Below are 13486 nucleotides of genomic sequence, written 5' to 3' on the forward strand. Positions count from 1 at the left end.
TAAGTGGAAATTGTCCATAGAAAAGCAAGTTTGAAACCTTAACAAAAAGAAAACAAGCAGATAAATTCGAAAGTAATTTCCAATGTAAAATGGGAAAGTGCCAATAAAAAATAACAAATGTTCCATAATTAATACTGAAATGTTCCATAAAATATGCAAAATGCGCCATTAAATAAAACAAAATTTTCCATAACTAGTAGGAAAAAGTTCCACAGATATCATAACATGTTCCATTCTTATGTTGAAAATGTTCCATAAAAAATATAGAATGTTCCATAAATAATATAGAATGTTCCATGGAAAATGAACAATAATTCCTTAACAGTACGAGTAATGTCCTTAAAAAAATGAGTTTATAATGTTTTTTTCTTCCATTCGAAGCCCCTTGATTTTTTAAAAACACTACAGTGGATAAGTGCACCCTGATGGTCAACTGTCTCTATAATTCAAAATGATGTAATTTATGGAACATTTCGCATTCTTTATTGGTGCAATTTAATTGTTTTATGGAATTTTCATCTGGCATACCACATCACAGATCCTATTTCAATGTCGCAAACCCATGTTGTATGTGTTGCTAGCAATCAGGCGAATTAAATTTTGATCACACACTTTTAAGCTCACCCACTCAAATTTGAGTTCAATTCGACACATTGAGTAAATTCTATCACATTACACATTACTATAATCTTAGATAATTCAATACCAAATTTTCAAAACGACTTATCTGCTTTCGTAAACAAAGATTGAAACGTCGATTCGACGAATCTGATAGCACTCCCACGCAAACTAACACCATCAACAGGTAGCAGAAACCCTCACTTACGTTTTGGTGGTGTTGGTTTGCGGGAGTGCTATCAGCTTCGTCAAAACGACGTTTGAATCTTGTTTACAAAAGCAGATAAGTCGTTTTGAAAATTTAGTATTGAATTAATACATAGATCGCTCACTGGGGCATCCCTGCTTGAAATCGAGAGGAAACAGTGTACTCAGCACCTCTATCGGTCGTTGGGTGAATTAAACGCTGTGGGGTGCGCATTTTAATAAAATCAGTCCGGTGCATTTTATTTTGACAATTAAAATTGACATTTGACACGTGCACGGATAAATTCATTTAACCGGATTAAAGTATTGCAACAAATGTAAAATTGGCTTAAACATTGAAGAAAGAGAACATAATGAAAGGAAGTCTTTCATGTCGATATGGGATGTTTATACTTAGTAAAAATTACCTACTTCGGTAATTCGTTTACCGAATTCTCAATTCTATAAGACAGTAGTAATTCATTCCCATTTGAAATTACGTGAATTAATCCCGGCGTTTGAATCGCACTTAAATATATTGAATGTACGAAATCTTGTGTAAACAAAAGATATTTTAGTTGCAAGATAAAGATTGTTGCTGTCGTCGCTGTCCGGAACATCTTTTGCTGGCAAGGATAGGGCGCTTATTGTCATTGAAGGAAAAATCCATACGATTTGACAGTTCTGCACCCAACATGTTTCAGACAGCCGACCGATAGTCATGTGAAAAGCGCTGCTATTTTGTTGCCAGGTGTTCACATTGAGTGGTGTATCTATGTATTAATTATCTAAGCTATAATACTCCAGCTGGGTGTCATCCATATCTCGCACAATGGGTTTGTTTTGCAGCCAACATTGCGCAAATGGTCCCCACTGACATTTCTGGATCCAAATCAGAATCAAATCAGATTTTTGTAAACAAAACAAATACTACCATGCATTTTACTTTGAGATGTTGGCTGCAAAAACATGGCGTCGTTCCGCCCACCTGTAATACTCACAATTATGCACGCTTAGTTCAGTTCACCCAAATATGGGTGAAGAGTACCTAAAATCGCCAAAAAGTGCACATACCTAGATATGGGTGAAATATCCTTTACCCATATATGAGTAAACTGACTTCACCCATATATGGGTACTTGAATGGGTACTTGAATGGGAGAAATTTATCGGTAATATTCACCCAAATTTGGGTATTTTTTCGTCGTTTTGTTTTGATAGGATTTTCAATTATTTATATGATAATAAATAACATTGAAATTTAATTGAAAACAAGCAAAGAAGCAAATTTATTAAAACAAAATATAAAATAAATGGAATGAATTATTGGCAGTGGCTGGTTTCCTATCCGCCACTGGCAGCATCTAGGCGCTAACGTATATAGCCAGCATGAGTAAACCGCCAGATATTTGTATGGCGAAAGACATTTAATGCGGATTTTCTCGAAAGTAGAAACTTTTGGCGAAAACATATTTGGTACCTGTTATGCAGAAAGATGTCCGCTACTTCGCCTACCAAATACTTTTTTGATAAATGTGCTTAATTTCTAGAAATTCAAACTTAGATGCCTTTCGGCGTATTGATTTCAGAAAGTTAACTCCTAATGTGCTGCTGTAATCTCGCTCAAAGTAGGCAATTCATTGAGCATAATATAATTTAGAATACATTAATAACTAGTGTCGTGCTGGTACCAGCAGCTGCACCATGTGGTGATGAAGAAACGGACTGCTATTGGCGAGCGTCGGAAAGGAATCAGGATATCAAATTCTCCCAGCAACTCAAGATATTGCGACCATATTCTCAGATCCAGCATGATCCGTTAGACTCGAAGCGCCGTGTCGAACACCTGAGAATTATTTACAAAATTATCTTCCATTGTTATTGTTCAATATAATGATATACCTTACCTGACAGGTGCGCGTGATCCGGCAATATTCGATCGTAAACTAGCAGTCCAGCCAACAGTAATCCATTCATATATAGGGCATTTTGTCCAATGCCGGCATCGAGCGCGTTGTAACGGAACATCAAGTGTACTTGAATATCAAAAGGTGCCACAGTGTATGGGAACAGTTATTTCCCGGAACGTAGAATCAACTGTTACGACGTATACCCAACTGTTGCGAGGAGAAAAAGGTCACTTTGGAAATGGATGAGAATAAAATTTAAACTTACTAAATAGGAGGAGAAAATTATTTTTGAGCTTTTTAGTGGAATGTCTTCACTTGTCATAAGACGAGTTCGTACTATCCCATTTAATTCCACCACTTGATTGTAACTTGACAGATACGTATTAGGGTCTCGCCGACATTTCTCACCAACACGTACGCACAGTTTGTGGTTGCAAATAATCCCATTTGATTTTGCCGTGACAGCTGCTCGTGGTTGCAAACAAACTGAGTAAAAGTGTGCGTGAAGTGTGCGTGTACGTACACGCTCGAAGAAAGCCTAATTGGAACTGAAGTCGGGTCAAGTACGAGACACTGAAGACGGCCTTACTGTTGAGGTCGAAATACGTATCTGTCAACTTACAATCAAGTGGTGGAATTAAATGGGATAGTACGAACCCATCTTATGACAAGTAAATAGGAGGAATTCAGCTGCCTCTGGTTTGGCCATCGCATTTCATTGTGCTGTAATTCCGGAACCTTCGAAAACAGCAGTTCCTGGTAGGCTGCTGGATGTTGAACGAGCGGCACTGGTCTACCTGTCAACTTCCGGCTGTGGAAAATCAGTTGTACATCAGTCAAATCTACAATGTTCACTTGGCCTTGCATTTTCACATACAAGGGGCGAGTGGAACAACATTTCAGAGCGAGTCAATTGAACTGTTTTTAGATTGTTGTCTAGTGAAAAATAACTTCGACATGTATATCATTAGGATCTCAATCTGGTGCAGTTTTTTTTATCGTTGGTTTCGTTGCTAAAAAATATTGTACAGTTTATTACCGCATGCGTAGTTTACACTCTGAAAATTATCCCTCGCGAAAATAGTGCAATGGCTGTAATCATGTAATATTATTCTGTTTGCAGTTAAAACAATTTATTTATTCTCCAATAGGTCACAGTTTTTGTCTTATGTTTTGTCGTTTTCAAACTTTGCATCAGATCCACAGATTTTCAGATAAATGAAGTGCTTAACACATTATTATTTATTTATTCAGACTAAGGCCGAAGTGGCCTGTGCAGTATACAAGAGTCTTCTCCATTCGGCTCGGTCCATGGCTACACGTCGCCAACCACGCAGTCTACGGAGGGTCCGCAAGTCATCCTCCACCTCATCGATCCACCTTGCCCGCTGCACAGCTCGTTGTCGAGAACTATTTTCACCGAGTTACTGTCCGACATTCTGGCTACGTGCCCGGCCCACCGCAGTCGTCCGATTTTCGCGGTGTGAACGATGGATGGTTCTCCCAGCAGCTCATGCAACTCGTGGTTCATTCGCCTCCTCCACGTACCGTCCGCCATCTGCACCCCACCATAGATGGTACGCAGCACTTTCCGTCGCGTCCAAGTGCGCGTTGGTCCTCCACGAGCATCGTCCAGGTCTCGTGTTCGTAGAGGACTACCGGTCTATCGATTGCTCTTCCAAGTCAACTACGCTTGATTCAAAACAAATAGCAACCAATCATACCCGTGTTGGTTCCTAGAGCCCACGCGTACGATTCTTCTTCAGCCATGCGCAAACCAGATGTTCCACATTCTCCAAATTCTTCCGGAAGTCGGATCGATTGCTCTACCATTGCTCTGATACCGAGCCTGATACAAAACAGACAGCTATGCCGAAACCAGTTCAATGGCAATACAATAGCTTTCTTTTAAGTACAAATGAGTTTAAATCGGCTTACAAACGGCTCAAATATTGATCCCAAGTAACATTTTTGGTTTTATAATGGTCATGAAAACCGCAATTCGCTCTCCAAGACTTCCATAAAACCTGCATAAAACTTAAATGTTACTAGGGATATGCCAATATTTTTTTAGTTTTCTAAAAATATGCCTTGTGTGCGTTTTTAACAGGAATCTGTAAAACCATTTGCGGGACTGCAGAAAAAAATCGATGAGTCCAATGTCAATACTATAGCATTCGTTTAAAGATAAATTCATTCAAATCGGTACAGACGGCTGAGATCTTGATGTGACATTCTTTTGTTAGTTTTCTAAAAATATTTCCCAATTTCGTATTTCAAAGATATTTTGCAACAAAGATTATGTGTTTCATTGCCTAATTCCCTATGTTGCAATGTATTCAGATATTCTTAAACCACAATGCACAGCGTTTCGAAACGGCTTTCTGCTAAAGTTACTGTTTTCATAATAATTTTATTACAAACTTCAAACTGCGCATGCTCATTTAAATTTCTTCCAAATTAACTAAAAATTTAGGAAGATTATTCAAATGGCAAATACAATCTTTTAAGCATTGAGGAACAAAAAAGTAAAAATTTGAATCGCTCTCACATTTATAATATGTGCTCAGTTTTTGGGGCTGAGTTGATTGGTATATATGAATTTGGTCTCCGAGCCTCAGATAAAAAGTCGATTTTCCAAGTGATCCTTGCAATATGGTATATGGCCGGGGTTCAGCCAAATCGCACCAAGCGCCTACAACAAAATTGTCATTTTTCTGCCAAGCTTTCATTTAGCGGATTTAATTAATCACTAATCATATCGAATATCACTCAACCCCATAACTGAGGATAGCCTACAACAAATGTACGTATGAATTTATATGAAATAAGTTCCGTTTTTCTTTTACGAACAAAATATCACAAGTCAGTCAAATGCCGCTTGGTGCGTTTTGGCTGAACCCCGATCATACCATATTGTAAGCAAGCATGCATCTATGGGAGCATCCATAAATTACGTAACGCTTAGAGGGAGAGGGAAGGTTGACTGAAGTATGACGATTCATATAAAACATTCAGATGCTCCATACAAAAAGTGTGACATGGGGGGGGGGTTGAAAATGGCCGAATTTCGCGTTACGTAATTATTGGATCTTTCCTATTTGTTTGAATTAAATTTTCACTTAATTTGGCAGTCTGATATGTTGGCGAGCACATACAGAATAACAAGAGCCGAAAAAGTCATAGCCCAGGTTCATTGTAGTACATTCAACGTCACATCATGCGCTAAAAAAAGGGAAAATTAGTAAAATGAAATTCTATATCTTTTGCTGTCTGTTTAGTTGGAAATACATACAGAATAATTAGAGCCACAATCCTAATATCAACCTAGCTAACCAACACAGCATAGTGGTAATGCTCTTCGGCTCTTGGAACTATGCCATCAGCGCGAAGCATTTTAGTCCACAGGTGTTGGCGCAATGCGGTTCTTGATTTTCGGAAGGCCTAATTCATTGTAGCATCACCAACATTAACATTGAGCGTTCACTTGTTACTAAAAGATAACTTAAATATGATAGATGCATGCATGCACAACTAAGGCAAGACGGCCACCCCATTTTTATACATAAAAGTGCATCACCATTTCAAGTAGAATAGTATACCATAATGTAATATTCTAAGAGTGAAATTAGTAGTGATTTAATTTCATTGCAAATTTTCACATTTCATTGCAACTATTCTAATCTGAATCTGAACTAAAATAAAACAAACTCACAGGCGTCCCGAGCCGTCTTCTATTCACGTTTGATTTTTTTCCATTAAATGAAAATTCCATTTAATGATTATGTTGCTGCTAAGGATGGCGCCGTAAATGCAAAGTGGATTGATTCGTATATTAAATTACGCATTCATGCACCAAAACAATTGAAAAATAATTGAATCTCGTGATTCATTCTTGGTTCAAACCTGCAGAAAATAGAACTGAGCGGTATAACAGTTTCAAGCTTTTGAATCTCGACTGTTATAAAAAATGAATCTTGAGCCACTGCTGGGAAAAAGCATGATTCAGATTCATCTTGAAAATGACAACCCCGAACAATTTGAATCACTGCTGACTTCGCTCTTATATTGTAAACCACGATCGTTTAATGAACACATGAAAACATATGTCGCAAGTGTGTTTGCTTGAAATCCGTTTTTTTATAACATTTAGACCCATCAATTCAAGGTTTCATAATCAAAAGATTTCCTATCAGATTTTTTGTTTGTTTCAATAAATATAAGATACTAGTTTTTTTGTGGACGCAGTAGCGCCCGTGGCAAGATTTTTTTCTGCATTAATAAAAAATCAAAATTTTCAACGTCTGTTGTCTGTGATTTTTTTCATGCTGTGTCTAGTTGTTTAAGGTTGTTACTGGTTTTGGTTTCTGCATCTGATAGTAAAAAAGAATTGAAGTGTAAAACATTTTATTTTTTTATTTTTTGTGAGTATTTCCCCGCGTGCTGTGTCTGGTTGGCTAGTCACCGGACAGACAAACAGGGCTATTATATATATTACTAGTTTATTTGTGGACGCAGTAGCGCCCGTGGCAAGTGTTTTTTTTTTTCAATGTTAATTAATAATTTCATTAATAAAAAAAATCAGAATTTTCAACGTCTGTTGTCTGTGATTTTTTTCATCAAATGCTGTGTCTGGTTGTCTAAGGTTGTCACTGATTTTGTTTTCTGCATCTGATTGTAAAAAAGAATTGAAGTGTCAAATATTTTATTTTTTGTGAGAATTTCCTCGCGTGCTGCGTCTGGTTGGCTGCCCTGTCCCAAAGGCTCGCCCCTTTTCTGAATGGATCTTCATTCAGTCTTTTACGAAACAAACGATTCCTTTAATTGAATGACAAAACCGATCGAATGATTTTATAATCAAGCGGAAGTTATTTTTGTTCACTTAAAAAATGAAATGTTTTTGTTTCTCGTCATTATTTCATTCACATTCGAAAAGGTGAAAACTACGTATAATTGTCATCAAAAACCAGAATGATTTTTTTCCGTCATTGCCCCAATAAGAAAATCATTCTATTTTAGAATTGTTTTCGTTTAACTGTCACCTCAGCTATGCCTTGAAAATTTGATTAGAAAACCATAAAAGTGAATGGCGACTCGTGCCATGTGTTTTGGAAAAATATTTTATTCGCATTGTGTCGAAGTTATTCCAGTGTTAAGTGTATTTAAAGTGTTAATATGACATCCGTTCATCCATTGCGGATTTTCGATGAGAAATTCAACTTATATTTACAAAATCTGCTTGCAGACCAGCTTACCGCCGGACGTTGCTTTCACATTATGTGGTAAGAGTTTTCTTGTTTATTGAAATATAAGTATAATGGATATTAATTTTTATTATAGATAAAAATTTCCCGGCCGAGAGTTTTGGTACGCTTACTGTATCAGAGTGGGAAGCAGTGTTAGCTGGTACCGTGTTGAGTGGGACTGGACAGGAGGTGTTTCGACGAATTTCTCAATGGAAAACTGCTCAGGTACTTATAAGCTCACTTTTTCAGCATTGTTTATAAAGAATAAATTTTCTTGGTTTTTCAATAATATAGGCAATTGGTCCGAATGAGAGCTGCATTCCACCGTTGGAACCGAGTATGTACATGTTTCAGCTTGAACCCTCAGACATACAGCCAGATGCGCAGCAATTCTCCGGTACCATGAATACCCCGTGCATCGAATCCAATGATGCGGATCCGAGAAAACTGTCCGAGAAGACTGGCGGTGATAATTGCCCCACAGGTGGGGTGACAAGTGGGATGATGTGTAAGGTTGAACCACTCGGTTCCGATACCGACAGAAATTGTAGAAGTGTGACAGTTAGCAACACTGTTCAAAAATATGAAATTTGTTACAACATGATGGAAGCTGATTTCGAAAAGCAAATTGACGAACAGAATTCAAACGATTTCGCGAGTACAGCTACGAATGTGCAACAGGAAGCTTATTCCGAGAAGCAAATTGACGAACTCGATTCAGACGGCCTCGTGAGCGACGGCACGGATGATAAACAGGATAGTGGTGAGATAGGCAAGCTAGCGGTAAACATAAGTGGTGTAACCAAGCTATCGGATGTGTCCAATAACATGGGAATTTCAGCTGCTGGTGCAATAAGCCCGCTATTATATGAGCAACAAGATGCATCGGCCGTTGGGGTAAGTAGTAGCGTATTTACTTATTCTATATTTCTCAATTCGTCGACCTAAGTTGATTTCATATAACATTTAGGTAATCACCTTATGTACTAGAAAGACAAAAAATAGAAAATGTTACTTGAAATTAATTAATAAATTATAATTATTTTTTATTTCAACAGGTTTCCTCAGGTGTTCTTAAGCCAACAATCGATCTCCAACCTCAGTTTGCCAACACTCCATTTTTTTCACCAGACGATCTGAGTCATCTACTGGCCAAATCGGATGTCGGACAAGCTATTATCCAGAACAGCTTGAAAGGACCGTTATCGAAGGATAGCAGAAGGAATTAGCTGGCATCATAGCGAATCACCATCTTTCCTGTCACTCTGCTGGGAATAACGTAGCATTATGTCGGCTACCGAAGGCGGTGCTTGAGAACTACGTGAATTGTGTGAAGCTGCGATTTCCAGCCGAGAATAATGATATGGTAAAAAATTGTGTATTGGTATCCATATATGAAAAATAACTATAATTATACTTCAGCTAATGTACTACATCCCGGCTACGCCTCCGGAGAGAAAGAATCCAGGAGGATCGATATATCAGGCTTATAAGCGTCTGAAAAGCGTGAAACGTGATCGAGAGCGAAGAGAACTTCAGCATACGGCAAAACTAGTTGCTAAAGAAAACAACGCTAACCCTCATGAAGCTGAACAGTCTGAAGCAAACAGGTGGCTTGCTCTCAATAATGCCCCTTGGGACACAGTGATGAAAATGTGGAAAATGACAGAAACATGTCGATTTGAAGATACAAAGACGCTGAAACCTGTTGAGATTATTGCGAAGTATCGTCATTACGCAGCTCCACTTGGATATCAATTGGTAAGTAAGGGACCGTACACTAATTACGCAAGCAAATTTTCTGGGTTTTTCAATACCCCCTCCCCCCATGTAAGATTTTTCCCAAACAAATATATTTTTTTAAATTTATATTCAGCGTAGAAAAGAACAGACCCCCCTCCCCCATAATTGCTTACGTAATTAGTGTACGACCCCTAACCAAAATAATTTTTCCCAAGTATCAGTTTATATGACTTGAACCTCGATTTGTACTACCTGTAGCCGAATATTTCTGCTATATGAATGGGAAACCTAGAAAACATAGTACAGATAATTAGTTGCAGAATACCACACATTCACAAACAACACCCAATTGTTTGTGGATTTCTCCACGGTCTTCTTCTTCTTCTTCAATGGCTCAACACTCCAACTGTAACTTGGCCTGCTTTTTAACTTTATATTCTATTATCATTTCCTCAGTTATTTATTGAAAGCTTTTCTATGCCCGCCATTGCATGAGTATGTATCTTGAGTGGCTAGTACAATGGATATATACTATGCCCAGGAAGTCGAAAATATACTAGACCTAACCGAGAATAGAACTAACAATCTCCGGATTGGCAATCCTACGCCTTTGATCGCAAGGCTATTGGAGACCCGTGGTCATTGTTCTATTAAACCCTTTCGGGACGGATGGGTCATATATGCCCAGCGTTTTAGATTGGCTGTGTAAAATTACAGAATAGAGCTGGGCCCTCGCTTTCTTCAGCAAAGTTGTTTATCAGGATGTTGGCTTTACAGTGTGACTAAACCCTGAAGACCTAAATATCCGAAACCTTGGGAAGATTTCGCTTCTGCACAGAAAGAAAAACCATAAGGAAAATTAAAAAACCATTGGTTAAAATAAAAAGTTCCATTGGTTCTTTTTCGATGAGAGTTGCTTATGTTCAAAATAAAAGTACGCATACTTTTGCGATAACCATATCTTAAAAGCTGCATACCATTCTGAAATTAAAAGTTTAAACATTTCGAAACAAAATTGTACAACTGTCAAATTTAAAATGTTTCACTGTGGAAAATATAGTGGTGTACACCCTACCTTTTTCACCTTTTTTCTGAAATTAAATTAAGTCGGTATGAAGTTTATGAATTTTATTATTTTAAGTATTTCTTTATTAAATAGTGCAAGCTCTCATTCGCCAAGACGGCTGAAAAAAACCATGCATTCGTCGGGGTTCGCAGGGTAGTGTTCTTTATATAATGCACGATGATGTTTTCGTCGGACACAAATGGGTACCGGAACTACATATTATCTGTAAAAAAAATAGCAAAAACCTTCCATAAATCGAGCCATAAATGCTCTGATATCGAACAGCAAAAGCAGTGCCTAACTTCGGTCGCGGCCTTCGAAGCACCGAAGTTGGTCACATTGAGAACAATAGAAAATGAACTTTTAAATGAAGAAAATACTTCAACAAAAACCAATTTCATTTTTATTTTTAAAGGAACGAAGCACTTTTTAAGCGGAAAGTGCAAAACTTTCTATGGCACCATGTTTGTTTTTTGTGTGTGAGAGCATGCAAATTAATCTGAAATATTTGAGTATTATACCGCATTGTATGATAATTTTGAATACTCCATGAGGTATAGCCATCTTGAACTTTAAGTCAGAATTTTCAGAAATACGAGTTTTTCAAAGTACTCCAAAACGTTCTCGACCCAATCCAGGTCAATAGGAATTTACGCATTATGTAAACTGAATTTTCTTGAATACGAGATGTTCAAGGTACTCCAAAACGCTCTCGAGTTCAGCCCACATTATCTACCAAGGCTTTTGTAATGCCCTCGTCGTCGGTATATACCCAATCCAGTTCAATAAGCATATGCGCATCATATGAACTGATTTTCCTTGAATACGAGATGTTCAAGGTACTCCAAAACGTTCTGGAGTTCAGCCCATGGTATCTATCAGATCAACCAAGGCCTTTGGAATGTCCTTGACGTCGGTATATACCCAATCTAGTTCAATAAGCATTTGCGCATTACGTAAACTGAATTTTCTTGAATACGAGATGTTCAAGGTATTCCAAAACGTTCTCGAGTTCAGCCCACGTTATCTACCAAGGCTTTTGTAATGCCCTCGTCGTCGGTATATACCCAATCCAGTTCAATAAGCATATGCGCATCATATAAACTGATTTTCCTTGAATACGAGATGTTCAAGGTACTTCAAAACGTTCTGGAGTTCAGCCCATGGTTTCTATCAGATCAACCAACCACTTCTCCGTTTTTGCTTCTCATTTCTCTATTCACTTCCTCCTTCTCACGTCAATTTTCTCAATTTTCACTTTCCAGTTTCCAATTTTCACTCTTCTCTTCTCATTTCTCTCTTCGCATTTTTATTTTCTTACTTCTCACTTTTCCTTTTTTTTTCTTCTCATTTCCCTACTCACTTCCTACATCATTTCAGCGTTTAAAATTCACAGTTTCGACATCAACTGATTGTGTACGTTCTGATATTTTCAGCGATGTGTGTTCTTGCGCAGGAAGCTAGTCAAACTAATGCATAGCAATATAATATTATTCTCATGAAGACAGTGAGGGAATTAGCAGCGGCATTGCTTTTCAGGAGGGTGAAACGCCTGTCATCCGTGGTACAATGGCACTCTACCCAACATCGTTTTTGGTACTTCTGTTTTTGGTACCCAGTTTGTGGGTAGTATACCCGAATTCAGCGCTCATTATGGGTAATTGGTTCATACGCAGTTAGTGCTAATTATCGGCAATTAACTTCTCCTGGCAAAAACTTGCAATTAGTCGAGGTACATCGAGCCTTTTGTGTTTGTATGGCTTCCCTTCCGAAGTTTTGTTATCATGAATTAAACGAAATTAAAACAAAAACATTGTACGCCATATTGAATGAATGACGGGTAGGCCTATTAGCCTTCTCTTCAGTCCGATGTTGCTTTTAGTTCAGAAATAAAAAAAATGTCGGCAGGAAGGTCCAAAATGTGTAGGGGTCCAAATCAAGTTGGTTACCCTACCTAACTTGCGCTTTTCTTTCTACCTTCGCATAAATATGTGTCTGCATGACTAAATGCATTTTTATTTTATTTTTTTCAGATTGATCAAGACTACAATTCACTTGGATTTGTCGAAGGTGTTCATAAATGGACAGAACTGGTCAAGAAATTAAAACCGTACTTTATTCTCAAAGTACATGACCAGTTCTCCGCCGCTATACTTGAATTTATGAGTCACGATCAAGCTACTGAAGGTTCGATATAATATCATCAACAATATTGTTATTTTGATAATACTTTCATGTTCATTCATATTTTAGACATACTTGTATGTTGTACTCTGATGCTACTGAACTGCTGTGTGAAACCCTGCAAGATCAACAAAAATGTCCGGCCAACGATACTCTCTGCCCAGGAAGATACATTGTTGTTTGCTGAAAACCTGGAAAGCGGTGTGGACCTTATCCGTAAACTTATCGAAACGTATGCAGCACAAGGAGTTGCTGCTCACCCTAAAATTTTGGCAATTGGTTCAAGCTACAGAAAGCTTACTGGAGAATTCTATGTGATATTCAACCGTGTTCAGTACAAAGTTGATTCAGCTGCTCGTGCGGTAGATATTATGATCAAGATGTGTAACGTTATGAATCAACCATTTTCGAAGGTTACAAAACTCGTGTGGTACACCGTTGAAGAAGTCCTGTATGATATTCGCGCACCCGCTCAATACAAAGAAATCGAATCCATCAACAAACTTCTGAAATGAGTAATTCAGTGAAGTGCT

At 37.9% G+C, this 13486-nt stretch overlaps 2 protein-coding genes and 1 long non-coding RNA gene across 3 annotated transcripts; 2 read left to right on the top strand and 1 right to left on the bottom strand.

Annotated features, from left to right (window-relative positions):
* Positions 1-2522: 2522 nt before the first annotated feature.
* On the bottom strand, positions 2523-4375 carry LOC134202132 (uncharacterized). Its single transcript, XR_009977153.1, has 3 exons — positions 2980-4375; positions 2712-2921; positions 2523-2650 (listed from the first exon to the last, which is right to left on the bottom strand). It is a non-coding gene; the product is annotated as an uncharacterized LOC134202132 (long non-coding RNA).
* Positions 4376-7982: 3607 nt separating this feature from the next.
* LOC134202130 (uncharacterized) lies at positions 7983-9276 on the top strand. Its single transcript, XM_062677190.1, has 4 exons — positions 7983-7996; positions 8055-8185; positions 8255-8857; positions 9019-9276. The coding sequence occupies exons 3-4, from the start codon at positions 8300-8302 to the stop codon at positions 9187-9189; spliced, it is 729 nt and encodes a 242-aa protein (XP_062533174.1). The 5' UTR covers positions 7983-7996; positions 8055-8185; positions 8255-8299; the 3' UTR covers positions 9190-9276.
* Positions 9277-9385: 109 nt separating this feature from the next.
* Positions 9386-13468, top strand: LOC134202131 (uncharacterized). The gene is made up of 3 exons (XM_062677191.1): positions 9386-9721; positions 12803-12956; positions 13023-13468. Exons 1-3 carry the CDS (start codon positions 9386-9388, stop codon positions 13466-13468), a joined length of 936 nt encoding a protein of 311 aa, XP_062533175.1.
* The last annotated feature ends 18 nt before the right edge of the window (positions 13469-13486 follow it).

Source organism: Armigeres subalbatus, unplaced genomic scaffold (genome assembly GCF_024139115.2).
Source record: "Armigeres subalbatus isolate Guangzhou_Male unplaced genomic scaffold, GZ_Asu_2 Contig1035, whole genome shotgun sequence".
In the NCBI taxonomy this organism is placed as follows: domain Eukaryota; kingdom Metazoa; phylum Arthropoda; class Insecta; order Diptera; family Culicidae; genus Armigeres; species Armigeres subalbatus.